Source organism: Talaromyces rugulosus, chromosome III (assembly GCF_013368755.1).
Source record: "Talaromyces rugulosus chromosome III, complete sequence".
Lineage (NCBI taxonomy): Eukaryota > Fungi > Ascomycota > Eurotiomycetes > Eurotiales > Trichocomaceae > Talaromyces > Talaromyces rugulosus.
Genome location: NC_049563.1, coordinates 407292 through 434988, shown reverse-complemented (window position 1 = coordinate 434988; position 27697 = coordinate 407292). Strand labels below are relative to the sequence as shown.

The 27697-nt window shown below is 49.3% G+C and overlaps 10 protein-coding genes across 10 annotated transcripts; 6 read left to right on the top strand and 4 right to left on the bottom strand.

The window, feature by feature from the left end:
- Nucleotides 1–217: 217 nt before the first annotated feature.
- TRUGW13939_05010 (uncharacterized protein) lies at nucleotides 218–8210 on the top strand (the record flags this gene model as incomplete). Its single annotated transcript, XM_035488175.1, has 12 exons — nucleotides 218–294; nucleotides 356–434; nucleotides 491–684; nucleotides 736–1223; nucleotides 1282–1421; nucleotides 1471–1974; nucleotides 4904–4969; nucleotides 5036–5179; nucleotides 5238–5340; nucleotides 5397–5413; nucleotides 5462–7050; nucleotides 7109–8210. The coding sequence occupies 12 exons, from the start codon at nucleotides 218–220 to the stop codon at nucleotides 8208–8210; spliced, it is 4503 nt and encodes a 1500-aa protein (XP_035344068.1).
- On the bottom strand, nucleotides 2043–2591 carry TRUGW13939_05011 (uncharacterized protein; the record flags this gene model as incomplete). The annotated part of the gene is made up of 3 exons (XM_035488176.1): nucleotides 2043–2145; nucleotides 2209–2469; nucleotides 2587–2591. 3 exons carry the CDS (start codon nucleotides 2589–2591, stop codon nucleotides 2043–2045), a joined length of 369 nt encoding a protein of 122 aa, XP_035344069.1.
- A 682-nt stretch (nucleotides 8211–8892) lies between the features above and the next one.
- On the top strand, nucleotides 8893–10261 carry TRUGW13939_05009 (uncharacterized protein; the record flags this gene model as incomplete). The annotated part of the gene is made up of 2 exons (XM_035488174.1): nucleotides 8893–9204; nucleotides 9269–10261. 2 exons carry the CDS (start codon nucleotides 8893–8895, stop codon nucleotides 10259–10261), a joined length of 1305 nt encoding a protein of 434 aa, XP_035344067.1.
- Nucleotides 10262–10697: 436 nt separating this feature from the next.
- On the bottom strand, nucleotides 10698–11606 carry TRUGW13939_05008 (uncharacterized protein; the record flags this gene model as incomplete). The annotated part of the gene is made up of 1 exon (XM_035488173.1): nucleotides 10698–11606. The coding sequence occupies one exon, from the start codon at nucleotides 11604–11606 to the stop codon at nucleotides 10698–10700; it is 909 nt and encodes a 302-aa protein (XP_035344066.1).
- Nucleotides 11607–12467: 861 nt separating this feature from the next.
- Nucleotides 12468–13205, top strand: TRUGW13939_05007 (uncharacterized protein; the record flags this gene model as incomplete). The annotated part of the gene is made up of 1 exon (XM_035488172.1): nucleotides 12468–13205. One exon carries the CDS (start codon nucleotides 12468–12470, stop codon nucleotides 13203–13205), a length of 738 nt encoding a protein of 245 aa, XP_035344065.1.
- Nucleotides 13206–13339: 134 nt separating this feature from the next.
- TRUGW13939_05006 (uncharacterized protein) lies at nucleotides 13340–15144 on the bottom strand (the record flags this gene model as incomplete). The annotated part of the gene is made up of 5 exons (XM_035488171.1): nucleotides 13340–14412; nucleotides 14475–14760; nucleotides 14822–14913; nucleotides 14969–15018; nucleotides 15077–15144. The coding sequence occupies 5 exons, from the start codon at nucleotides 15142–15144 to the stop codon at nucleotides 13340–13342; spliced, it is 1569 nt and encodes a 522-aa protein (XP_035344064.1).
- Nucleotides 15145–15382: 238 nt separating this feature from the next.
- TRUGW13939_05005 (uncharacterized protein) lies at nucleotides 15383–19271 on the top strand (the record flags this gene model as incomplete). The annotated part of the gene is made up of 3 exons (XM_035488170.1): nucleotides 15383–17389; nucleotides 17710–17767; nucleotides 17836–19271. 3 exons carry the CDS (start codon nucleotides 15383–15385, stop codon nucleotides 19269–19271), a joined length of 3501 nt encoding a protein of 1166 aa, XP_035344063.1.
- A 386-nt stretch (nucleotides 19272–19657) lies between these two features.
- Nucleotides 19658–21511, top strand: TRUGW13939_05004 (uncharacterized protein; the record flags this gene model as incomplete). Its single annotated transcript, XM_035488169.1, has 3 exons — nucleotides 19658–20047; nucleotides 20093–20155; nucleotides 20483–21511. The coding sequence occupies 3 exons, from the start codon at nucleotides 19658–19660 to the stop codon at nucleotides 21509–21511; spliced, it is 1482 nt and encodes a 493-aa protein (XP_035344062.1).
- Nucleotides 21512–21734: 223 nt separating this feature from the next.
- On the bottom strand, nucleotides 21735–25847 carry TRUGW13939_05003 (uncharacterized protein; the record flags this gene model as incomplete). The annotated part of the gene is made up of 10 exons (XM_035488168.1): nucleotides 21735–22006; nucleotides 22063–23276; nucleotides 23342–23581; nucleotides 24184–24325; nucleotides 24378–24770; nucleotides 24818–24842; nucleotides 24904–25328; nucleotides 25384–25622; nucleotides 25679–25734; nucleotides 25791–25847. 10 exons carry the CDS (start codon nucleotides 25845–25847, stop codon nucleotides 21735–21737), a joined length of 3063 nt encoding a protein of 1020 aa, XP_035344061.1.
- Nucleotides 25848–26122: 275 nt separating this feature from the next.
- On the top strand, nucleotides 26123–27574 carry TRUGW13939_05002 (uncharacterized protein; the record flags this gene model as incomplete). Its single annotated transcript, XM_035488167.1, has 3 exons — nucleotides 26123–26624; nucleotides 26682–26799; nucleotides 26854–27574. 3 exons carry the CDS (start codon nucleotides 26123–26125, stop codon nucleotides 27572–27574), a joined length of 1341 nt encoding a protein of 446 aa, XP_035344060.1.
- Nucleotides 27575–27697: the final 123 nt, after the last annotated feature.

Here is a 27697-nt window from a genome sequence, read left to right as displayed (position 1 = left end):
AGACTGCACATGCATGGGGGACGATGCTGACCAATTAGCTTCTTGACAGCTTGGCCTCACGCCGCGGATGACGACGGGTCACGTGCCGCCTCAGTGCGATTGCTTCATGTCCGCAGTCCGTGGCTTCCATTCTGCAGTCGTTCAGCATTCACTCCTTCGTACGGATTCCGTCAAGTTACTTTCCTTTCAAGCTCGACCATGCAACCACCATCAGCAAATGCCTGATTTCTACCCCTCTTTGGCGCAATGCGCCCTGGTTGCAGCAGCCTTCAAGGTGCTCCTCTTTCCCGCATAGTACGTTTGTTGCGCGCGCATCGTGGATTGCCTGCCAGAAACTAATTTTTCTTGTGTATAGCAAGTCGACCGATTTTGAAGTACACCGCAATTGGCTTGCCATTACCAACTCTCTCCCCGTGCAGGAATGGTATTACGAGGTATGAAAAGCAGACGAAAAAGTCATCCGGAGCTCCGCTCATAAACCGTTGTGCAGAAAACGTCGGAATGGACCCTCGATTATCCACCTTTTTTCGCTGCCTTTGAATGGGTTCTTTCGCAGGTCGCGTACTATGCGGACCCTGCCATGCTGGTTGTGAACAACCTCAACTACGACTCGTGGCAGACTGTATACTTTCAACGCGCGACGGTGATTGTCACGGAGCTGGTTTTGGCGTTTGCATTGAACCGGTTGGTTATATTTATCTTTATATAGCGGGCGCTCACTGACTTCGCATGCAGATATGTCAAATCCGTCCACCCGGACAACACAAATCTGGCGCACATTGCGAGTCTCTCGATCCTGCTTTCGCCCGGCCTACTCATCATCGACCACATCCACTTCCAATATAATGGGTTTCTGTACGGAATTTTGATCTTGTCGATCATCTGGGCGCGCAGGCAATCGACCCTTCTCTACAGCGGGATATCTTTTGCTGTGCTGCTGTGTCTCAAACATATATACCTATACCTGTCTCTGGCTTGGTTTGTTTACCTGCTGAGGTCCTACTGCCTTAGCCCGCGATTTCGTCCCCAGATTTGGAACACGATCAAGCTCGGGGTTAGCGTGGTTGCTATCTTTGCGCTGGCATTCGGGCCCTTTGCTTACTGGAGCCAATTGCTTCAACTGAAAGATCGGCTCTTCCCGTTCTCTCGTGGTCTTACACATGCGTACTGGGCTCCAAATATTTGGGCCATGTATGCTTTTACAGACCGATTGCTGATTCCACGTATGTTTTTCTATGAATTCTTTTTGTTTGACGCCGGAAATGACTGATATTCTCAAAGTTGGCCCTCGTCTGGGTCTGTCTGTTAATTACGAAGCCGCACAGAGTGTCACTCGGGGCTTGGTTGGCGATAGTTCGTTTGCGGTACTTCCGCAAATCACCAAGGAGCATACCTTTGGTCTGACCCTTTTCTTCCAACTGGTACGTATGAACCCGGTAGTTTGGCATTGTGTGTGTTAACATGTTCTAGCTATCTCTTATCAAACTGTGGTTCCGTCCAGAATGGGATATCTTCGTAGGCGCAGTTACACTGTGTGGCTATGCGTCTTTCCTCTTCGGCTGGCATGTGCACGAGAAAGCCGTTCTCCTGATTATTATTCCTTTCAGTTTGATCGCACTAAAAGACCGGCGGTACTTGGGCGCCTTTCGACCACTGGCCGTGGCCGGCCATGTCTCTCTGTTCCCGCTTCTCTTTACGGCCACTGAATTTCCGGTGAAGACGGTGTATACGATCTTCTGGCTGATCTTGTTTCTGTTTGCCTTTGACCGAGTTGCACCCGTTCCGGAGCGGCCGCGTGTGTTCTTGCTAGACCGATTCTCTTTTGTGTACATTGCCATCAGCATTCCGCTGATTATCTACTGCTCGCTCATCCACCAGATTGTCTTTGGCTTTAACCGGTACGAGTTTGTGCCACTGATGTTTATGAGCTCTTATTCCGCTCTGGGGGTGGTGGGCAGCTGGGTTAGCTTCATGGTTGTATTTTTTACCAGTTAGATAATTTTAGAAATTAATCAAATTCCAAAATTTTCATATTGATATATTTAATATTCCAACGGACTGTTGATCTCTTCATCTGGCCACAAGTCATGGTATAATTTGCGAACCGGGACCCATTCCATTTCATCGTCCCACATGCCATCCCCACTGGATATCCTCAGTTTTCTTTTCTTTTCCGTCATTACGCAGTAGTTACATGTACTTGCTTACCTTACACGAAACTGGCGAGGGGCAAGCATATACGCCCTCAGCAGCACACCGCAAACAACACGATCATATGGCCTGCGATTCGTCTTTGTAATGTTCTCCTGTGTTTCTTCACTCAAAACAAAGTTTTCGCGTGCATTGTCTCCAGCCTCGTTGAATCTGATGCCCTTGGTGACACTAATTTCTGGTGGTCGAGGATCGTCTATGCCGCGAGATAGGGGGATACCTGCAGCTTTGATTATTGTGGGTGTGTCTGCGATGAGCCTTGGTCAGGCGGTTTGCCATTCCGAGGACGACCAGTTACGGACGCTGTAGTGGTGAGTGTAGCTGGTGTATAGATATGTCAATTGGGGTAAGCGTTGGAGTTTTTGATTGCCTCACCCCATTTTCGAAGGAAATTTCGAGTGTAATTACTGATGCTAAATTACTTTGAGTGAAATTCAAGTCAACATTAGTTGATATAATTGGTATATTGATGGTGTTTGGCCACCTTCCGTCATGATCCGCCACAGCGCCACTTGTAAATTTTCTTACATGGTCATTATTATGCAACCTAATACACCGGCCCTTCATTCGATATATAATTAAATTCTAATACATTTGTCAACTGGTTTATACATGTATATAGATTACATAATTGCACGATCAAAATTTGTATTTTCACGTGGTGGAGAGCTGCAGGCGCCCCACTTGGCAGCAGCTTCCCAACCAATCGCGGCGCGCCCTGCACTCAACCTCCGGCTCTGAGCTATGACCAAAATGGGATTAGCGTGCGGGACCCGGACTCGTCACTCTCGGCTCGGCGCATCTTTCTCTGTCAGGCGATCGACCACTGTCCCTAATCTTGTTGCGGCTTTTTTTTGTGCCTGTCTTCTTGACGGGTTGTCGCTTGTGGGTGTTAGATACTACTGTTAGGGCTTATTACTGGGAGCAGCTCGTCTAGGGGGCTTGTGAGTGCCTGAGTGATTGTCCACCCGATTTATCCGTCGACGTCATTGCAATTAGGGTTTCGATGCAGCTCAGTTCAAAGGAGCAGGGTTTCCAACAGGCCGAACAAAGACGCTTTGAACAGCGCAACGAAGTTCATGCAGGCGAATATTAGTTACAGGATTACCTGGAGAATTAACTGGAATGGCACAGGGATTACGCAGTCACGATAGACTGCAAATATACTATACCATCCGAGCAGTGCTGCTGGTTGACGGAGGAACAAACAGACATCGCTTGACACCAACCTTGTAGAAGATTCAAATATCGCGGGGTTTCACATTTTGGGTAAGAACAATAGTATATTGAATTTCAACGTGGGGATATTTAATCCTGGTGGTGATCCGATGGTTGTGGCTGAGCAGGATATACCGATATGTCGCGTCGTCGGATGCTGGACAGCTCGCATATATGCCAAGAACCTAGAAAAGGCTGATATCTGGTCTATTGGTTTTTGTAATCAAGGCAGTCAAATAGCGCGATAATATTTGAATGAATAGCTGATATTAGCCAACTCGAAAATCAAACCATGGCGAACAGCACTAGTTGAAGCTACATGGTCAACACGCACTCATCAGACCAAAACGAGAAAAAAAAAATTACCCAAATAGGAAATAGTTGCACGAGGGCAGGCCGCACTCATACTGCGTGTCAAAGACAGAGAAACAGGTGATATCGTGGAGAAATTCGTCAGTGTTGTTGTGCTGAGTAGAAAGTTGCCGGGCTAAGAGAGTCAGAGAGAGAGAGAGAGTGGCCATGCAGGCTTTGCCCCTAACGGTAAGCAGCTGCCCACGACTACCAGATTGCAGCCACCACCCCCCTAACACAACACACAACACAGAGAATCCGATGCAACCGTGGACCGTGTCTTGTCTGACGGGGATTTTATATTTTGCACATTTTTTCCAGCAGCAAAAAGCGCGCATGCACCGGGTGCGCGAGAGCCGAGCGGGTCCGCTTCCCCGGCGCGGGCTCGTCGTTCTTCTCCTCGTCTGGCCCAATCAGCGGGCCGCCTGGGCCGGGAGCGCCCTGTAGGTCCCTTTCTTGGCCTCCACCGCTTCGTTCCTTCTCTCTTTCCTTCTCTCCTCCTTCCTCCTTCCTCCTTCTGCCTCTTTTGTCACCACCACCACCACCACTTCCACCTCCACCTCCACCACATCACCGCCACCCACGCCCTCAACCTCGTTCCCATCAGCTCTCTACGCTTATACCCCGCCGCAACAACGCGTTTATCCCCGTCCCTACTGCCCGGCGCTAAAATAATAATAAAAAAAAAAAAAAGGGAAAGCTTTACAACGACCAATATCCTCCACCACAACGCGCCTCCGCCGTGCTCACCAGCCCGAGCTCTCAATTCTCCCCACGTCATTCGACACCAAACCGCCCGTCCCCGCACGCCTGAACGAGGCGTGTTGAACGCGTATAACAGGCAAGTCCTGCGACCTTGAAGCAATTTGGGTTTCCACGTGGAACACACCGCGCAGTCCCTCGCGTCACCATCCACACGAACCTATGCTTTTTCGTTTTGCGAAATTTATTCACATGACAAAAAACTAATTTCTTGCCTTTTTAGGACGGTGACCTTTTGACGCGCCGCTTGACTTCTACATGGTGGAAAATATCGCCGATTTTTTGTTCGTTCGAGGATAATGGTATGGGATGGATTTTTTTTTATTAAATGGAAAGAATGGCGGAATAACGGCTGGCCTAGGTGTTATTTAAGAGGAAACCTGTTCAATATCTTCCGCAACCGCCAATTGAAGATGACAGCTCCGAGGTACGGATACGCGGCTACCCAGACACAACGATTTCCTTTTCTGATCAAAGATGTGTATAACAACAGGTTTGGGTCATTCCCGAGACCAATGAGGTCTTCACCACCTACGAGTCGTATCTCCATCGACGGGATTTCTACAAACAAACCCGCTTTATTTGTGAAATCACCGGCCATTCCGGCTTGAATTTTTACGAAGCTTTGCAGAGTGAAGTACGCTTTCCACCTGCTGCCGCCGCCGCCGCCGCTGCCAGATATTGACTGCAACCAGATGACAGAGTCCCGAGAGCTTAACAGCGCCTTTCCAGATGCTTTGAAGGAGCCTATACTGCGCCGAGTGCAGTTCTCGACCGTGTCAAGAGTGGACCACCTAGGTATGTGGATATTAAGAAATTATGGCTTGCGACTGTGACTGATAATTGGTTTCCAGTTGATGAGATATACGAAGTAAGTTGACGAACCGTCGTGTTGCCGGCAGCAAGTTGACCCGTGCAGGAATTCAAACAGGACTTTTACCCCGGAGAACACGTCGCCACCGTTTTGAAGGATAACACGCGGCTACACGGAATCATACGAGATAAGATGAATTTTCCGCGCCAGTACTACACCGACGGCGCTGTGAAATCCGAGGCGTACGCGAGGTACTTGGTTAGAATCGTCGACCGTCCCAACGAAGAAGCTCTACTTGATCAGGACCATATTACGCGCGACCGCAAGACCTTTTCCAAGCAGATGCTTCGCGCTTTCATCAAAAACAATACCACCCGAGAATCATGGAATGGAGCCCCTTGGCTGGTGAAACCGTCAATCGCCGAGGAATACAAGATCCCGATAGAGGTCCCGAAACATCTACAGTACGGAGCTCGCGTTGCCGAGAAGAAGGCCCTTAAAAGGGCCGATCAAGATGGCCATTTCGGATTTTTCTCTTCCAAGAAGCTGCCCGAACTGAAACCGGCAACTGGGAACGTGACGAAAACAAAACTGTCTCCTCAAGAGCTAGCCAGGAACAAGGCCGAGCAATTTATGGAATACAAGCGTTCTCTAAATGGGGATCCTTCGTTCCTAGTTTCCGCGCAGCAGGGAGCAGGGCCTTCACCAGTTAACGATGAAGAGGCCGAAAGGAAGCCACTGGTTCCGGTAGTCCCTTTGAAGATCGAGCCACCGCCTCCACCCGTTATCAAGTATCCAATTGAAGATTTGGACCTGAAGCACGATCCTGGACGGAAATCTCGACCGAAGCTGAAGCTTGACCTCAACCATAGTTCTGAGATCACCGATGATGACAATATTCTACCGCATGAAATCAAGCCGGAGTCTGTCAGTCTTTTCCTCGAGACTTGGAACACACTAAATGTATACTGCGAAGTCTTTCAGCTGGACTCTTTCACTTTTGACGATTTTGTGGAAGCTGTCCGTTTTTCATCAGACGAAGCCGACTGTGAATTGTTTGTTGAATTACACTGTGCAGTTCTCAAAAAGTTGGTCAACGCCCAGAAGGATAATGATGGCGCCATCCAAGTGTCTCTCCCTGATCTCCCCCAGGCAGAATCCGATGACTCGGACTCCGAGGACGAAGATGGGTCTGAACCGACACCTGAGCCAGAACCAGTCGTTACCCGGATGACCACAAGAAGTAGCCTGGCAAAAGCTGAAGCTGCTACTTTGAAAGAAAACTTGGAAAATGGGGACGTTTCCGACGCGGAAGAACCTCGGGTGCATCGAGCTACTGAACTGTTTGAACAGTACGACTGGATTGATCGACTGCGCAAACGTGATTTCCGAAACGGTGGTTGGCAGGTGATTATGGCCGGGCTGTTACATCAACTGTCAATGCGACCGAAAATGGAGAAGGTGTGCGAAGGAATATTGAAACACCTCGTTCCCCTGCACATTCAGCCAACCCAGGAAAGCGTATCGACACAATACAGCACGCTTGATGTCAACCTCCGGATTACCGCGCTGCAGATTATTTGCTTGCTTAGTCTCGAGACCAAGGCTATCAGGAATTACCTCGAGGAATGTAGCAACCAAATGACGGAACACCGCAAGGAAAAGATCGAGCATCAACGAGCACGGAAAGCAGCGTAAGTCGAGCCTCTTATTTTATTGGATGACCAGAACATATTGACATTTTTTGTACAGACTCGAAGAACTGCGTAAACTTCATGCCGAGAAGAAGGCGCATGAACCGGAGCCTGAAAAGGAAGGAGCTGAAAAGGAGAAAGAAAAATCAGGCAAAGAAGAGAAGCCTTCTTCATCTACTGTTGACGTGGAAATGTTGGATTCTGTGAGATCTGAAGATGACGTCGATACCGATGAAATGATGGACACGGAAGACGAGGGTCCATCTCTTCGCGGAGGAACAGATCGAATTCTCGAGCGCAAACGTCGACTCGAAGCAGAGCGAGAGCGGAGAGAACAGTTGGCGAAGCAGCCAAAGGGTTCCAAGACATACCAACGCATATTGAAGAAGATCGAAGACCAAGAGGCCAAGATTACAGCCTTGGAAGAAGAAATCGCAACTGTCGATAACGATCTTCGAGAGGCAGATTGCCCGAGAACCAGGTGCCTGGGGAAAGACCGGTTTTGCAACCGATACTGGTGGTTTGAGCGCAATGCGATGCCTTATGAAGGCCTTCCAAACAGCTCGACAGCTGACGCGAAATATGCCAACGGCCGACTATGGGTGCAGGGGCCTGATGACATGGAACGAGAGGGGTTCATCGACCCGCCAGAACACATTCGAAAAAATTATGCCAAGGAGCACCGAGTGACTCCTGCCGAACGCAAGAAACACGAGGAAGGTGAAACCAGCCTCCTCGACGCTCGCCACTGGGGGTACTATGACGAGCCCGAGCAGCTGGAAGAGCTTGTTCGCTGGCTTGATACGCGCGGTCTCCGCGAGATCAAATTAAGGAAAGAACTTCAACTCCAACGTGGTCACATCACCAAGTACATGAAATCTCGGAACGACTATCTCACCCAGGCAACCGAAAGGGCCGAGTCGGAGGAACCTCCCACCAAGCGAATGACCACCCGGACCAAGGTTTTCGCAGATGACCAGAGACACCGATGTCTGAAGTGGAAAAACACCACGGCGCTGAGCGAGTTGGGGCACCTTCATGTTGATGCTGGGCGTCCTACAAAGCGGGTAAAGCGGGTGGCAGACGAGGTGAAAGAGTTGAAAGCGGCCAACAAACAGGGCAAGCCTCTATCTCGACAAGGCTCGCGATACAAGTTCTAAGAGCCGATCTTATCAACGGTGCGATTTTGATCGTTTTGTGCATTTGGAAGAGCGTTTGGAAATTTATGAGCCACGAGTCTCTTTGTGCATAATATGTCATTTTTCTCAAGTTTTCTATCTTACAGACAGCAATAGTTGCTGTCATGCATGGGTCTTGCTTGCTTGATTAGATGGGCATTAGGGTGGTGGTGTTTGGGTGGACTGTTTGAGTTGAATTTGTTTACTTGGGAGTTGGCCGGCGATGTTTGGGGTTTAGCGGTCGCATACAATCCATATACTACTTTTTTCTCCTAGATCCATAGACATAATCAACCACTCCGATCGACGAGAATTGGAATTAATAATGCGAGGATAGCCGTATCGGCAACGCCTCGGGTGTGGTCACGAGACCTCGGTGGGTACGCCGCGGCTTTCCGAGAGATGAAAACGCTTTGAAGCACTGCATACAAAAGCCGTACGGCCCTTTTTTCACCGTCATCATTTTGTAGTCTTGAGTCAATACCTCGTTGTGTTGTTTTTTTGACTCAAGTGTGTCTCGGCCTGGTGTGTTTCGGTTGTTACCCCGGCGTATCAGTCATAGCCGAGCCCGAGAGAAGCCTACTTCCGAAGAAAGGTCATCATCATTCTGCGCCACTCTTCCGCGGGACCGAGAGATCTCTCCACTCTGCGACCAACTGATTCAATGAACAGTGAACCGCCAGATCATGCTTCACTCGAGTCGTCACCAACAAGTATTGCTCTCTATCACCAGGTTGCGCAGCCAACGAGAATAAGCAGCCCGTCTGCATCATCACGCGCAAACGGGCTTCCAGTCCTGGAAGCGGCTCCGCCTCAAAACATGTCAACCGCGGCTACGACGACGACGACGGCCTCGGACGAGGCTGTATCGCAGAAGCTCGTGGAGACACCGTTGAATGCCCGCAAGCCGGTCGATAAGCGCAGTCTTGAATATGTGTCGCGAAGTGGATTGGCAGGAGGGATAGCGGGTTGTGCTGTAAGTTTGGAAGGACATGGGCAAAAAGAAATTCGGTTGCTGATGTATTTTGCTTTTATTACAGGCAAAAACAGTCGTCGCTCCTCTTGATCGCGTCAAAATCTTGTTCCAGGCGTCCAATCCTCAGTTTGCCAAATACTCTGGAAGTTGGTCCGGGTTAGCGATGGCGATGCGTGACATCAAGCGATTTGAAGGCGCTCGAGGTTTATACAAGGGTCATTCGGCGACGCTGCTACGAATATTTCCATATGCGGCGATCAAATTTCTTGCATACGAACAGGTTAGGGCAATTTTCATTCCGACCAAAGATAAAGAGACCCCGTTTCGGCGCTTGATCTCGGGAAGCCTGGCTGGGGTAACCTCGGTGTTTTTCACATATCCCCTCGAAGTCATCAGGGTTCGGTTAGCGTTTGAGACGAAAAAGACGTCTCGCTCGTCCTTTAGAACCATTTGTTCGCAGATATATCATGAACAAGCCTCGTCGCGGCCCGTCGCGGCGGCGACGGCATCTGGAAACGGCTCTTCGACTGCCATGGCCACAGCGCAGACTGTTTCTTCGTCTATAAAAGCGGTCACTCCTCGAACCGGTCTTGCCAATTTTTACCGAGGATTTGCGGCAACAGTGGTGGGCATGGTTCCATATGCTGGTGTGTCGTTCTTGGTTCACGATACGATCGGGGATGTTCTCCGCACGCCAAATTTTGCGCCATACACAACAATGCCAAAGTCAGAGACCCCATCGCCGTCCAAGGACCAGCCTGGCAAGCTCCGTGTGCAGCTTACCGCCTCCGCCGAGCTCTTCTCTGGCGCGGTTTCTGGCCTTGTGGCACAAACCTCGTCATACCCGCTCGAGATTATCCGTCGGCGAATGCAGGTCGGCGGTGCCATGGGCGATGGTAAACGACTCAACATGGCCGAGACCGCCCGGAAAATCTACTTTGAGAGAGGATTCCGGGGTTTCTGGGTTGGCTTGACTATTGGGTACCTCAAAGTCGTACCCATGGCTGCCACTGGCTTCTTTGTCTACGAGCGTATGAAGTGGTATTTGGGGATTTGATTGTTTCTTGCACATGAATGTGTGGAACATATAGTATATTTACAACCCGGGCGATGGGACAGCAAAGTAGTCCCCATGTCCCAACCTGGACTTTGAAGGCTCGCACCGTTTCTTATATACTGCTGGTGCGGCCTCGTCTCTTGAACTGATAGATCTGTTTGCTATAGATCGATGGCTTGTGAGCCCTCAGTGTATAAACTTTGACCGTTGTCTTACAATACCTTGTGATGCCTTGCAACAAGGTAACGGAATCGATACCCAATGTGTCCGACAAATGCCTCTTGTTTATTATGTTTTGACCTTGCTCTTACAAATTTGTTTCATTCATGTATATACATTGATTGATTGGACTGGCGTACGCTTAGACATATGCAAATATGAGAGAGACTCGAGTCTCGGTTTTTGGAAATCCATGTTTTTCCGAATGTGTAGGCAATTAGAAAATCTTCCCGAGTACCCTTTTCGCATCCTCGTCCATCTTGTTATTCAGAGCTTTGTTCTCTTCCCTTTGTTTCACCTCGTTTTGCCTAAAGACTCGACGAATTTGGATATCCTCTGGAATGGTGTCGTTTGCTTTAGCCTTGTCCTCGCGCTTCTTCCTGATCCCCTCAATGACCTTGCCCTTTTCTACACCGGAAAGGAACACTTTATCCTCCTTGCGCGACCGCGTATCCTCAATTCTCCTCTGCGCTTCACGCTGTGACCGCTCGATTTGAACCTGCTCCATCAAGTCGGCCCAACGGAAGCCTCTGAGATACTTCATATTCCAAACATCGTCGCGGTACCAACTCCGGCCTCCAACAGTAGTCGCATTGAGCGTCTCCGCGCACACCTTGGCCACTTTCTTTGACTCAAACTCAACCCAGCCGTCCGAGTACATTTTGCGTTTGTTGCTGCGCCGGCTACCAGCGCCGCTTGTCGAGGCGACAGCTGGGGTCAGAAAGACTCTGTTGATCGGCCCGAAGCCGCGCTGGAGGAGGAGCGTCTTGAGCGCGAATGGTTTTAGGTATGGTGGCAATGAGGAGAAATAAATCACGCCCGTCTTGTCCTTTTTCTTTTTCTTGGTTGGCTTTTGTGATGATTTTGTTGTTTGTTTTGATGTAGAGCCCAGGTCGTCGTCGTCATCATCGCTGTCTAGGTGAAACCTGCTATCGGCGTGTTCATTTGTAGCGTCATTATCAACACCGTCTTCGTCCTCCGAATGGTCTTCGTCGTCCAAAACTCTTCTCCGTTTGGATGATCTGCCCTTGGACTCTTCAATGGCCTCGGAGTCGTATCCGCGGTCACTCTCTTCTCCATCGCTACCTGCTAAATCCAAAAACTCGTTTCTTTTTCGCGTCGCCATGGCTGTACGTGCTTTGTGTTGTATGGTTTGTATTGTCTAGATGGCCGCCGATCGTCATGAATTTTTCGAGACAATCGATGCAAACACATCACGTGATGTACCCGCCGCTTTATCGATAAGAAAATGCTCGCCCCCCTCACTTCCTAAAGCGGTAATTACTGCAATGTGCTGCATCACGTATGGCTACAGAAAGGACAAGAATGTGGCTCGCAAGGAGCTGGTTTATTGAGTGTTATGCGTTGAGAGGATTTATTACTCCTTCCCAGCTAGTATATTTTTCCCATTTGACTTGGAGTTGTGGCCAACGGACCTCGGCTCAACAATCGCATATCAATTTTTTTTCTTTTTCTCTCTTCTACAAATATTGCTCTTCTGTTATGTTGATGAAGATTTTTATCTACCCCTGGTAGTACAAATATGTCACTGTTTTTGCTCATGCATGCCTCTTCTTCAATCAATGCATCTGCATGCGAGACGGAACTGGCGGATTGCCATCCTGTTGGCTAATAAGCGTCCACTTCGGCCATTTCTCCAATTAAAACGTGCACTCTTAAGGATCACAAGTCATATACCCTTGTCGGTCGGTGCCTTCATTTTGTGTTTGTGCGACTGCATCCAGCCTTTGAGCTACCTTATAGCGTGATGGATCAACTTATTTTGTGAGAATCTAATGTAATGATATCGAATTCTTGCAATTGGGCCATCGGATGCGGAAAATACAAGCATAATATTGACATTGAGAGCGGGGTAAGCCTATAAAAAGAATAATCATATATTTCCCCTGTGTTCTTGAATTTTAACTCAAGCGGTCAATTAATTACTGGTTTCAAATCTTGAGACGAAGAAGAAAAAATCAATGCAATGCTTCAGACGCCAACAACTGTCAAAAGATTTGTCCTTCGACGGCGCTTGGAAGAAGATCCGTACACGTATCCCTACATGATCACCACTACTGCCAGACACACCGGCCTGTCTCGCCAAACAACAATATCCGACTTTTTTCAAAAATCATGTGCCGTATACATCACGACGCCGGTCGACACTCGCAGACCCGTAGGCAAGGAGCAGTTGCTTCGGACGTTTAACTATTTTTCCAAAAGACTCGATATCAAAGCCGCGCTCGCAGAGAACTACGGCGACGTAGCAATGGTGATGAGAGATGCATTTCCATGCAAATTTCTCGCGTGTTGGTCGCCCAGAAGCCCCCACGGCGTCTCGGAGATCCAGCAGGCTCATCAACGCATCTGCTCTCAGATCGAGGCTCGACAGACCGATGCTGCTATCAGTCACACCAGCTCCCAGCTTCATCCGCTCTTTAGGGCTGTTTTAATTATCATTGATCGCCTCGACGACTGTCACGCTCAGGGGGGGCAGCAGCGCCCAGGTTTGATACAGTTGATTCGCTCCGGGGACGACGCACATCTCCGTAGTGGACCGATTGATCTGGATCCCCTGCGATTTACATTTTGGGTCAGCGACGATGGCAATATCCTGCGAGGCCGATTTGAGAATGTAATGTTGTTGATAATGGAATGGAGACGGCGCGAGGATGATACTACAAGGGAGGAAGAGGATATGGAGACGGAAAACGAGTTTTGATGTTGATACCCATACGTGTATAATCCAATTGATATCACTATATTTACTATCCACAGTAAAGAAAATCAAAGAACGCCAGTTTTAAACCATGCAGAATATAGCTCGTATCCTCATATCATCAGATGCAAAGTAATCTACTCTGCGTCTTCCATGTTCAGTTCATCAAACTCATCGAGCAATTCATCCATGTTGATCTTAGGCACCTCATCATCGCTGCCGTCCTCGTCCATGTCGTTTCCATCTCCAGTGGTATCCATTTTATTTGCTTTGCGGCCCTCGTCCTTGGTCTTGTATAGCGACAGCGTGCCACGGAGGTCTTGGTCTTCCTCAATGTCACGCAAGAACATTTCAAAGTCGGCTTCGACACGCTCTTGGTCTTGCTTGCGGCCAACCTCTTCTTCTTCGCGAGCCATACGCTGAAGCTTCCAGCTTCGCGACTTGGGCTTCTTCTTGCGGGCATAGTGCTTCCTGACAAGTATCACGTCTGGTATAGCTGAGCTGTAATGGCTGCTTTCTTCAATGGCTTCAAAGTTGGGGTTGTTGAAGTTTGTGCCGGTCAAATGATACCCCATGGCCGAGTCGCCCACGTGGAGCACGCCTCCTAGATGGGTTCTTGTGAAATAGGTCCTGTCGCTAACGCCAAGGTCGGATGCCCGCGCAACGGTCACTTCGGCTAGGAAGAAACGGCCCTTGGACTCTCCGACAGGTTCTATATCCATCACAACAAATTCCGCAAGTTCTTGCACGTCGGCCAGATTCTTGAATGGCTGTCTCCAGTAGACTGGTGTTGGGACATCGGCTGTTTGAAGTGTGCTGGGGTCCAAAAGATTGATAGAATTGCCAACTCGATAGCACAGCGTCAACGGAGAAATGTTGCCCAGGGATCGAGCCAGTTTAATGGGTAGCGCGACAAGATCATCTTTGCAAATTGGAACCAGCTCCACGGAGAAAGTAATTTTGTACTGCCGTGACGATGTGTGTATGTCCATCGAAATAAGCTCTTGGGACTTCTTGACTTTAACGGGTGAAACAGATGAAAGGAAATCCACCATTTTTTCAGCATGATTCCTTTGTGCAAAGTAAAAGTCTAACCCGTCTTTTACCTCTTTGATATTGATTGCGTCCCGATGCGCGCGGTGCTTCAGCATCAGTTGTTCGAGGTACAGAAACGTTCTCTTGTGGGGGACCTTCTGGCGCACTTGCGCACCTGGATTCAAATCATGGTTAGTAAAGTACATTTTACATTGAACAAAGGTAACAGGAACTTACAAGCTCGCCACGAATGGTGTGTGAATGACTTGGCGCAGTCGGGGCACTGCTGTGTCGAGACCACATACTCGACCTCAAAGGTCTGTTGAAGTATAGTTCCCTGGAAAGCCTCTTGTTGAATGGTGATCTTGACCTTTATCCGTCTCGAGTGTGGCTCTGTCCAGATAAAACTAGCATCGATAATTCGTACTTTCGACAAACCCCTCAACTTCCGGAGGCATAGGGCGAGCAGCTCTCGTGATTCCAGCGCTGCAGTGAGCCAGGTTTGTGGGGGTTGAAGCCATCTCTATAATAGCAATATTAGCATTCTCGTTTTTACTCTTGCTGTCATCTGTAGTGGAACGAACCTCGCAGTCACGGCAGAAATGAAGAGTGGACTCTCGTTGAACATCTTGGGAAATATCGACCGTGAGTTTTATGCAGTCATGGCACAAAGCACCTAGTTCAAGTTAATTTCATGTAACACTCAAATTTCATAAAAACATAATACGTACCAGCAGCTGAAGTGCCATCGATGGGACTACCACAGTTGCAGCAGAGGATACTGCGACAAGTTAGTATATAGTACTCCCTCGTAGATTGCATTAGGAGACAATACGCACGTTGCTTCTGGCTGCTGCTGCGCATGAAAGTCCGAGAAAGGGACTCCCTCATCCAAGTCCATCGACATTTTGGCGGTTTGAAGGTTGGTTTGGCAGAAATATTGTCATTAGAAATCCAAGTTTGGCGGGCGATATTTGCCCCTCCATACAATATTTTTTTTGTGTTTGCAGTGTTTGCACCGGGGAGCCACACTAACCGACTATAGACTAGCTCACTTCCCCGACCTGCGCGGCTTCCAGAAAAGCTTCGGCGCGCTCTTTCAAACAGTCCAGCCAATTTTCCAGTGACAGGTTGCGCACCACACGATGGCAGCAGCTTTAGCTAGGAGAACGGCATGCCAGGCCTGTCGCTACAGTGCCCTGCAGACATTCGCAGCGTTTTCTGGACTTGCAATCGCTCAGACAAACCGTTTCCCCAACAATCCTCCGCTCAGGCGCTTCTCGGCCGTCCCATATCTGCGGACAGAGTATCCAGATCACAGCGCCAGCCCTGCAGAAAATGACCCCAAACACGAAGACCAGCTGGTGGCCGATGAAGATACAGACCTACAGTCCGTGCCGTGGTACCTCCGTGTTGAACCCCCTACCAAAGAGTCTCCTGTGGCTCGGCAGCAGCAAATACCACCTGTTCCCGAAAATTCCCCAGCGATCATGGCAGATCTATTACAGAACCTCTCCGTTGAAATTGGCTTGGATGACTTGGCTTTGATTGATTTGCGCGGACGAGATCCGCCTTCGGCCCTGGGAGGCAATGTCATTATGGTCATTGGTACCGCTCGAGGCATAAAACATCTCAACGTTTCAGCGGATCGCTTTTGTCGATGGCTTAGGTCCAGCTATAAACTGCAACCATTTGCGGACGGACTACTAGGCCGCAACGAACTCAAGATCAAACTTCGACGCAAGACTCGCAAGGCCCGTATTGCTGGCAGTACTGGATCGACGGCGTCCGGCTCGGATGACGGCATCACCACAGGCTGGATATGTGTTAATGCCGGCCTCGTGGACGACCCAGGTGCTGAGACCCTTGCCCGGCGAGGAGTGTTTGAAGGCTTCGGCAAAATCCAAAGCGGGACCAGGATAATAGTACAGATGTTCACGGAAGAAAAGAGGGCGCTTATGGACCTGGAACAACTTTGGACTCCAAAGCGGAAACGTCAAGTCGACCCAAATCCGAATCCCGAGGATACCCCCAAGGTAGTTCGCCCTGGCTCCAATAACACCAACCACCATGAATCTAATCACCCATTATTTGATACCATCAGGCCACCATCTAGCATTTCCTTTCACCAAAAGAGGCAGTTTACAACCAGTTCCACAAATCGACAAAATTCCAGAATATCAAACAGAGGACAGGAATTCTACGACTATCTTACAAAAGAAGAAAATATTTTCCAGGCCAACTCGAGCGATCTTGGAACTGGTCCAAATGATTGTGATTCTACTCCTTTACTACGGAGAAGCTATGATGTTGCCAAAGGCTCGCAATTTGAAAATTCCCTGCTCCGACTGATGCTGGCTGCTGCTGGAGTAACCGTTTGTCATCCTGCATATACCAAGGAACACCTGTGGTCTGTATATATGGAGCACACCGCTTCAGGGTTCAATCTGTCAGAATCATATGGTCTTGACGTTGCAAGATCATTTGTCACCCCACGATCGGATGATGTGTCGCCGTCTACTCGAGAATCTGATGTCGAGCATGCACTTCGTGTCCTGGATTATTTGTCTCTTGAAGGCTCGCTTCGCCTACACTTACCCCTTTTCGTCATACTCTACAAGGCCTTAATCATGTTGTCGGAGGACCAGGCTGCTGATACTACGCATCAACTATCTTTACGTATCCGAAATGTTATGGAGACGTTCAATGAAGAAATTAAAGGCTATGGGAGCTGGGACATGATGAGACTAAGGCTAGAAGCTAAAGATATCGAAGGGTTTTGGCAAATTTGGCATTCCCTTCCTTTTATGAATGGCTCAAGGACACACGACGACTATGAATTTCTTTTTAAGTCGATGGCTTGGTGCGATGATGCTGCTAGTGCGCGTGAAAGTTTGGCGACATGGATACCTATGATGCTGAGAGAACAGCCACCAATCGAGCCTCAGGAAAGCCTCCTTGAGGCGATTGCATACTGCATACAGGCTGCAGGCTACGACAACTTGGATTTCAGCCCTGAAATGGCATCCTCATCATATTGGGCAAAACTCCGTCCGACCATTTTGTCTTATTTGAGGACGCTGCCGGAGAACTATCAGCAAGCAGCCTACTCGACTTTGTTTCGGCGCGAGGTCGAGCGATTCGAGTCAACAGTGTAAATATAATTTTTTATCAATGTATTAATAAATATCATATCTATCTGATCTTTGGTTTTAATGAATGAACGACGATATCCCGAGCACTGTCGGAGAAGGCGTATAGATGGTAGTGACGGGTGGGTCCGCTATTGAACCTCGGCCCAACGCATCCGTCTAATACTGACTTGACATGTTCATCCCGCGGCAGTCAGGCGCGTCAACGACCAGCTCCATTCAATAATTCAATACCCGCCAATTTCTGGTCCTTGTCAACTCAAAGGGGTCGTGTATACACGAGGATGTAGGTCGCGTCTACAGATCTTTGACCAATCAAGATGGAATACATGTCCGGCGTGCAGAATGACTTGGACGACTTGAAGCCTTCGCTCTTTGGTGAGCCAACTCACCCCCAAACCATCCCCAGCTGACTAGATAAAAGAAGCTAATCTTATAACTAACAGAGCTCCTTGCGGAGGAACAACTCTCATCTCTCCTCCCCCCATCGATCCGTTACCTACTCGCAGTCGCAACACACCGACACCCTCGGTACTTGCTCCGGGTGCTGAACAACTTCGATGAGCTTTATGCGCTGCTCTCGCTCTTGGTAGAGCGGTACTACCTGCGAACATTTGGAGGGTCATTTACAGAAAACTTCTATTCTCTCAAACGAGAGCGCGTTTCGTTTACAAAAAATGGAGAGATTCCTCGTGCGCAGATGGGCGCTGCAAACCCGGTGCGGGAAACCCTCCGGCTGCGCACAGTCGATGTTTGGAAGAACCTGGCTGTCATGGTCGGACTGCCATATTTGAAGCGTAAGCTTGATGAAAGTTATGATATTCACATTGCGCCGCATGCGTCGTCACTACTTGGCGGACCGCGGTATAATCCCGCTGATGGGCTTCCAGCAAACCCGACAATCAAGCAACGCCTAATGTTTTACTACAAGTGGTTCTTGCGGAATGTATACCCGTCAGTGAATGCGGCGTATTACTTTTCTATTGTGGCCTTTAACCTGGCCTATCTCTTTGACAACACGAAATACTCCTCGCCGTTCCTATGGCTGATCGGCACACGCATTCGCCGACTGGGTCCAGCCGACCACCGCGCCATTGCGAATATCCTCGAAGCAAAGCCTGGTGGTGGCAGCAGTGCTCGTCGGAGCCAACGTCCTGGCTCACCTTTACTCGGGCTGCTGAACCCGCAGAACCTATATCCCCAGGTTCTGTCTTCACTACGATATTTTTTGCCTGTCTCTATCTTTGCGCTCAAATTTCTCGAATGGTGGCATGCAAGTGACTTTTCTCGACAGCTTGCCCGCAAAGCCACCGAAAACCTAGATTTACCAGCCCCAGTCGTCACAGGAATGACAGACCCATCCCTCAGAAAGGCGAATACATCGTCATCCCCTCAATCAACCTCTCCATCCACCTCCCTCAAACCCGCACTGAAGAAGACCCCTTCCAACAGTCAACCGCCGGTTTCGTCAACATCTTACCTACCGATATTCACCGTCCCGCTCCCAACATCCGACTCTGGCAAGGCAAGCGCATGTCCCATCTGCTTGAACCCACTCACAAACCCTACCGCATGCCAAACCGGCTATGTATTCTGCTACACCTGCGTGTTTCACTGGCTGAACGGCGAGCATGAACGCCAACTAGATTTTATGAACGGTGTCGACGGCGGCGCGGCTTGGGAAGACGAGGGAGCCGGTGCCGCTGTCGATGAAGGCGATGAAAAGGACACGGATGGCCAAGACGGATCATCAAACGAATCACCTGCCACAAAGGCCCATCGGAGTAGAGAAGGGAGATGGGAAAGTGGCCAGGGGAGATGTCCTGTCACGGGTAGAAGAGTGCTCGGGGGGACGGATTGTTTGAGGAGGGTTTTGGTGTAAAGTTTCTGATTAAGACTGTATAAATTAGTATAAATTATTAGTAGAAACCGAGTTATCACTAAAAGTCTTCCTCCTTTGTACAGATGGAGAAATGATAGTTCCGTCGTGTCTTAGGGTTCGGGCTAGGATTATGGAAATTTAATTTCAATACATTTCCGTACATGATGTATAATTTAATCTACCTTATTGCTCTGAATTATTCGTAGTTTCTTAGTCATATGGATCTGGATGTTTTTTAAATTGACCATTGGTGTCGAAGATATGGCCATGTCCATGATGATTGGCTTCACATGTTGTGGCGCTCTGCGTTGGCAGCATGGCATGACTTGACTTCTACTTCAACCCCCGCCTTTATCTATTAGCACTGCCCCTCTCATCTTGCAACAATGGAGCTAAGTAAACATCCAGAAGATGCAACCAGCGACAATGGAATGGGATCCTTCGAAAACTCGGAAAAAGGGCTAGAGACGAAACTAAACGCGGACGCTGGGGAAGACGAAAGCGAAAATGACGATGCATATAATAATCAGAATTGGTTTAAACCGGCCGAAAAACGGTGGCCAGGTGGCTCAGAAAAGTACACCGGGATAGAAATCCAGGAAGAAGATGAAGACAACTCGGATGAGGGAAGCCCAGCAACTTCACCTGGCAGGGAATCTGTATATGACACTGAAGAAAATGACAGCCAGTGCGGCTCCATAGGAGCGACCAAAGCAGAGCTCCATGGCGGCCTCTTGAGGAATAAATTTCGAGGTCTACGGATTCAAAAAGACGAGGTAAGATTTCTGTGAAAAGGTGCTTCTCGGGCTAACAATCGACAGTCAGAGGTCCTTTTCCATACTACAGAGTTTGATGAAGCCGATCTTACGTCCTTTTTGGATAGTGTAGGTTTAAATGCAATCTCATCAATAGGTTCTCACTAACACCATGCAAGTCAGAACAAGAATCTAGTCAATGGGCCCTGAACATGCAAGATACTCTGATATAATCACTACATGGACCGCTTATAACAAAATTGATAGCTTGATAATCCCCAGAAAAGTAGCGCCAAATGCTATACCAATATCACCATACATAAAGCGTCAATTGAAAGCCTACTGGGCGATTTCAGAGACGTGTTTTGATGCCCATGAGCGTCTGTGGTCTGGAGTTCTGACTTACACGCCAGTTGATGGAGACAATTCATGGAAAGGTATCATGGACAACACTAGAATGCCATCATGTTTTTGCTCACCATGGCAGGATATCTTATTCGAACCGACCGCAGCTGGTCCTGTGCATGCACTTTGGCAATCTCCCACAACGCAAGCTCAAAAACCACCTACGGCGTCTGCATTGGTTTGAAGCCATATGAGGCAGAGTCTCTAGTAGGATTCCTCCAAAGAGAAAAGCGATATGCCGGAAACCCGCTGTTCGTTGCTGTTGCTCTGGTAGAGATCTACATCCAAGTCACCATGGCCATGAACAGGCGCCACAACAAGGACTTTTACAATATCCAGACTGCAATGAAGACGGACTACTACATCATCTCCCCCAAAGTGCAGCGAACCCTTGATCTCGTTGAATTTGCAAGCAGGCTCACCGCGCTTGGATCTTCTAGTGTTGGCGTTACCCAGTTGTGCTCGACGCAGCATCGTATCATGCAATTCCTTGACGATCAACTCAAGACCTTGAAAAAAGAGGCGCCAGAGACAGATACTGTTCTGACAGCACTTGGCGAACGACTTGCTTTCACAAGAGAGCTTTTACAGGCCGAACGGCAGCATAACGAGTACATCAAAGGAGCAGCCCAGACACAGGTGCAGATGGTATACTCCCTCACAGCGCAACGCGACAACGAGCACAACCTCAACCTCGCTCGGCTTTCCCAGAAGCAAAACAGAATCAACATCCAAATCTCCAAATTTGCCGCCTACGAGAGCCGCATCAGCAACAAAATGGCCAAGGAGTCCCTAAGATACGGCGTCGATATGCAAATCATCGCCGCCGTCACGCTCGGCTTTCTGCCCGGGACTTTTATGGCAACGCTCTTCAGTGCTAGTTTTTGGGATTTTCAGCCGGATAATCAGGGACGGATTGTTAGTTCTTGGGTTTGGCTGTATTGGGTCTTGACGGTTGTGTTGACGGTGGGTGTGTTGGCTGCGTGGAGAATCATGTCTCGTGTAAAGGCGGATGGGCTTGAGCCGCCGCCAGAGGCCTTCGTGTTGGAGAATCTAGATGATAGCGGAGATATTGCATGACTCGTTAGGAGCTCTTTGGTGTTGATTGGTGATAAGGTTTGAAGGAAGCCTGAGTTTTGGCGGATGGTGGTGGGTGAATATTGAATATAGCTACGTATGAATTCAAAACCAGAATGTACGAATGAATTCGTATTCTGCTCTCGGGCTTTCATTATAATTATATGCTATTAATGCGATATCTACAAGACCCATATTCTTGAAATTGCGCACTGCCCAAAGACGATTAAGAAGGAACCGTGTACGGCTTGTCGCTGTCAAAAATCAAATGAGGACGCTCTTCAGCAACCTTGAGGATGGTCTGCGCAAACAGAGAGTTGGCCCAGGAGAACCAGGGACGCGTGTAATCGGTTATGTTGTTGACATTGATCGACTCGTGGACCAGGCCCAGCAGACTCGAGTTGACAACGGCGTTGATCGAGTCTATGATTTCGGCATCGTCGTTGCTCGTCTGCGCCTGGACCAGGCGAGACATGGGCCAAGCAGCAGTTAGACCGACTGGATTGCGTTAGATTTTAGATTTTCAGTAATTCTTTTAAAGGTAATAAACTTACTATGCGGGCCACCAATTCCCCTAAAAGCCGAACCGCTCAAGTAGTAAGGGTTTCCATCTGCCTCCAAGATCATCTTGCGCGTGGTTTGGTAGACCGGGTCATCAGCCTCGACGAATTCCAAGTAAGGCAGGGACAGCAACGAGGGGATGTTGGCATCGTCCATGAAAATGTGAGAGCCATAACCATCGATTTCAAAGGCGTACACTTCGCCATAGGCGGGATGGTTGACGATGCCGTACTTCTGCACAGCCTCACGAAGGTTGTTGGCTCGGATGCGCAGGTCATTGATGAGATTCACGTCTCCGCCGGCCTTTTCAACTGCGTTGGCAGTCTTGCCCAGCTGAACGGCCATCATGGCGTTAGGCGGAATGAAGAATCCGAGGATGGTCGCGTCGTCACTGGGTCGAAATGCACTGCGAATCAAGCCAGTGCCCTTGTTGAGAGGGTTTCCCTCTCCAGTCAAGGTCAGAGTCTCCGTTCCCAGTGTGGTCTGTCGCTGGAAAGTGTATACGTTGCTGACGAACTGGCCATTGGTGTCAAAAGTCGGCTGCGACTCGGCATCCAGCAACTCCAAAACAGTGTTCAATGCCTTGTACCACCGATCAGTGAGGTACTCAGTGGACCCGGTCGCGTTGTGGAACTGATTACCCAGTGACAGGAAAGCTGCCAAGGAATCGAGCTCGTACTTGCATTCGAAGACCACGGAGGAGTCATACGTAGGGTGAACGGTGTCCTTCTGAGTATTGGCGGTGGCCTTGAGACCGCTGGGAGGAGGCGGCTGGAAGGCATTGCAGTACGGAGACTGAATGACAAACTCGGCCTGCGTGTGGATAGCGCCGAGAATGAGCTGGTAGAGGGCCTCGTCGTTCTTTGCCAGCGGCTGGTACGGCTCTAGCTGGTTGGTGCTGTCACGCAGCCACTCAGCTGTAATATCGCCGGTTACGATGAACGACTGGGCGCCCTGCCAGGACTCGGAGACGTTGCGCTTGTAATGGTTCCCCCGCTTCTGCTTGCTGGTGCCGTTGACGTGCCAGGCTACGGTGGTATCCAGGGTGTTTGGCAACGCATTGGTGAACAGCTGGGCGAGATCCTTGTCCACCAGCCGGGATGTCACATCAGAGATGACTTTCTCGACAGACTGTGACGAAAACGTGCGGCATTCTGGCGCTGGTCGTTGAAAGGGAAGCTTCAACGGACCATCGCTGTAAGGAGCACTGGCAGAGAGACACTGTCAGGGGGGATGCGGTCTTGCGACGGGGGAGAACGAGGCCAGACTTACTGCGGCACCTGAGAATAGTCGAGATAGTCGGGACACGCGCGGCGAAGCAGAGCCGGATCGTCACGAGGCTGTTTGGCAGCGCAATGGCCAGCAAGCAGAGCCAGCGCGATGGCGGCCGGAGTTGAAGCAGCAGAAACCATGGCGATGCGGGGAGTGTGGTGGTGACTCGTGAGCAGCACACAGGAAGGAACTAATGCGGCCTTATATACACCTCGACTTTGAGAGACGGATCGGGCCCAGCTGCGCAATCAGCATTAATTTTAATTTTAATCTGACCGGATCACATTTTTGTTGCTCCGTATGATTGTTGTTGGTTGGACGAATGCGGGCGAGAGGAGAAGCTGGGGTAAAAACAACCAAACTAGTAACTAAACAGCGCGAATCCGGAAAAGGGCCGACGCCAAATTGAAATCCCACGTTAGCCACGAGTCAGGACAAAGCTTTGCGATCCTTTTTGTTTGCATCGTTCGCATCGCTCGCTGTCCTCGGGCTGGGCTCCCCCGTACGCCATGGCCCAAGCAAGTAAGCAGAATGTTGATCAGGATCCCCGATGCAACATTGAACTCTCTAGTAAAGCCTAGCTGCGCTGCCGTTACGTTGCGTGCGGAGTCGTCTTGCTTGGACGCTTCGAAAAAGTTCGAACAAGTTTCTATGGAGTATGGAGCATGGACTATGAACCTTGTTTGTACGAGGAGAAGTATGGAGTATCCTTGTTACATGTATTATTATTGGCATTGAACAGCCTTAACGGATACACATCGGGATCCAAGCAGGAACAGACCAATTACTGACCGATCCACATCATTCTATTGTTGCTGCAGCTAATCGAATACTATTATTACTTCTTTGAGAAAAATGACATGATATTGCCTTGCCCGGCTTTCTTTCCTTTCGACCCAGTTGAGCTGAGAGCAGGCTTCTTCTTTGGTGGCGCTGCTGGCTCGTCCTCAGAGAAGGATTCCCAGACAGGCTCCTCGACAGTAACTGAACCCGTTAGCAAGTATTGCGTATAACGCACGCCGGAATGAGTGCTCACCAAGATAGCCCTCCTCGTCCTTTTTTGTTTTCTTCTTCATGACCTTTCGCTTGCCCCTGCGACGCCCGTTTGAAACAGTGACTTCTTGCTTTGGCTCTTCCGGTTCAGCCTTGGGCTCTGGCTCTGGCTCAGGTTCGGGCTCGGGTTCTGGTTCTGGTTCGGGTTCCTCTGCTGATTCCGCAGACGCATCGGGCATCTCTTCATCTATACAAGCGTCAGTACGGCCATGATAGAGAGGCCGGTGCACTCTACCATCGTCATCCTCCATCATTTGCTTCAGCCTCGCTTCCCGTTCCTTGCGTGATTCTCGCGTGGACGTGTTTTTGTCTTCCGTGCTATTGACAAAAACATCTCCGTCTTCTCCTTCGTCCGCATCATCTCCACCAAATATGCCTAGATCCAATTAGTATGGGCAGCCGGAACGCAATTGGAAACAATACCACTTGTAGAACTATCTTTTTTGGCCTAAATAGCAGGTTAGCAATGATAGTCGAAAACAGTAGGAATTTGCCTGAGAAGCACTTACAGATTCGGCGCCTGCTGCAGACTCGGTTTTCGTCTTGGGCTTCGTCTTGGCAAAGGAAGAAAACAGATCCCCCTTCTTCCGCTGCGGTGCTGGCTTTTCTGGTTTCCCTTCATTCTTCTGCTGCGGTGGCGGTTTGGACGTAGTCTCTTGATCACTCTCCTTTTGTGGGGGCTCCTGTGTAGGAGTGCTGGGCTTTGGGGCCGCAGGTGCAGCAGCCGGAGGTGGTGGTCTCGTTGCTTTTCTTCGTTTGACGTGTTCATTCTGTATCATTCCCCATTGTTTTCCGTGTTCGAGAGGGTCTTCGTGTCCGTAGGAGGAGAGGATTTCGCGGCTCACATCTGACAGAGCGTTCAGGTCCTGAAGCGCATTTACCTGCAAACTATAGACGTGAATCATTGAGATGGACTGAAAGCTAGCTTTCGCGCCTGTGGTTCATGTCATTATTACACTCCGCCAGCCAACTCATTCTTGGAGGGGTACCTTCGAGGTCCTCTTCCCTGGCCAGGACAAATGTAGTGACTGGAATAGATTGCTCCGTCTCATCTGGCTGCGGCATGGAACTCATAAAGGGACTGCTCTTCATTGGCACATCTTCGTCATTTGATACTCCATTCTCAGTCGACTTTTTCCCCGATGCTTGAACCCCGCAGATTAGATACGTCGCTGACACGCTCTTTGACCGCTTTGCATTTTCGGTTCGGTGAAAATCGAAGAGCATCCTAACAGAGTTTCAGTATTCCTCCCAATATTTCTAGAAATTGGAGATGTCGCATACTGCTTGGCAAGGTTGCTGTGGATTTTTAGAGCTCGACTGAGCAGTCGGTAGGTCACCTAGAGCATTATTATAAGCATCATTCGTCTGGCGTTGGGCTGTACAAAAGCAATACCGTGCGCTTCTCATTAAGCACGTTCTCAGCCAAATATCTCTTATAATCTGCCGCCATAATGCCTGTCGCTGGGTGTTGGTGAAAAAAAGAATTGTCGCTTGCTTGAGAGGAAGACGCGTTGAAGGACTTAACGCGTCGCCGGGCTTGGCATTGGCTGCGGAGCAAAGCGGTTCTTGCTCAGCGTCACTCTCCGTTCAACCTTCACTGTCGCTAGCTAGAACTCCCCAGAGGTTTATTCTCCTCTATTCTTCAATTTGTTTAAATTGTTTATTAATCAATGCTATTTCGAATTCTTCAATACAATCACAAATGCGAGTGCGTGCCCCGCGACCATGGATCAAACCTTTGACATACCGGACTCAACGGACTGGTTAACAACACCAGTATCTGGCGTCGCCTCGGTCGAATCTGCGCTGCGCTGTCAAGTCTGCAAAGACTTCTTCGACACCCCCGTGATCACCTCCTGCTCGCACACGTTTTGCTCGCTTTGCATCCGGCGATGCCTCAGCGCAGAAGGCACATGCCCAGCCTGCCGGCGTCAGGACCAGGAGCTCAAGCTCCGGCGCAACTGGACAGTTCAAGAACTGGTCGATAGCTTTCAAAAGGTCCGAAAAGACCTGCTGAACCTCGCGCGAGAGAGCGCTGTACGGCACGCAGAAGATATCGACACGTTACAACCGTTGGCTAAAAAGCGACGGCTGGATAATACCACAGATGAACATGGCTCATCACACCCAGAACTGAGAAGAACAAGGTCGCGGGTAAAGGCTGTTGCGGTGGAACCGACGCAAATACCTGTTGATGAAGATCCGCAAGACGATGATTTTGTGCCGGGTATGTAACTGAGTTTCTTCGCTTTCCTCTGCTTCAACTGACAATCTCTTCTTCTAGACGATGGTCTCGTAGCTTGTCCTATGTGCAACCGTCGGATGAAGGAAGCAATTGTGTTTAGTCATTTGGACATCTGCAAAGGACCGGCACAACGAAGCAGGGAGTCGCGCACTGCACGGTATGTATTATGAAACCAAGGCAACTGCTTGTTGTTGCTAATCAACCTATACAGCACCCCTCAATATCCCCCCCAGAGCCATCACATCCAGCAACAACAAAATACGAAACCACCAGAGCGTCTACCCGCTATAAACTACTCGCTGCTCAAAGAGGTTGCATTCCGCAAAAAATTGAAAGACCTAGGCATACCAGACTGGGGCCCGCGACCTCTGCTACAAAGACGCCATACGGAATGGATGAATCTGTGGAACGCAAACTGCGACGCCAAACTCCCCAAATCAAAAAGAGAACTACTCCGAGACTTAGAGATATGGGAAAGAACACAAGGCGGCATGGCGCCGAGCCTGGGTCCTCCATCGGGGCCAAATGCCATCATGGCCAAGAGTTTTGATGCAGGCGCGTGGTCGACAAGCCACGGCGATGACTTTCGGCGGCTGATCGAGGATGCTAGGAAAAAGAAGGATATGCAAATTCGCGCCAAGGAACCAGAAGTCACTGCCCAGGAGTCGGGAAACCAACCCATTCATGTCGAACAGCCCATTGGTATCGAACAACCCATTAGCGCCAATATTTCAAGCAGTATCACCCAAGTCGAAGTCAGCACAGCTGCATTTCCTGAAGTACCTATAGACCTCGGAAACCCTATAGAACTCAATAATGGGCTACCAAATAGCGAAAAAACAAATCAAGCTGAAACAAGCACGGCTGAAGTACAAAACGACGCCGGGGGAATGATATTTGATCCAGCCTTTGCACCGTTTAGGTGGCATTAGCGCTTGACATTAAAATGTGGATATTTGGAAAATCTATGATACATAGAAAAATCATGAGACTCTGTGAAATGTACATATGGCGCATCGAATTGAGAGCATTGGTATCTTTAAAACAATAACAAA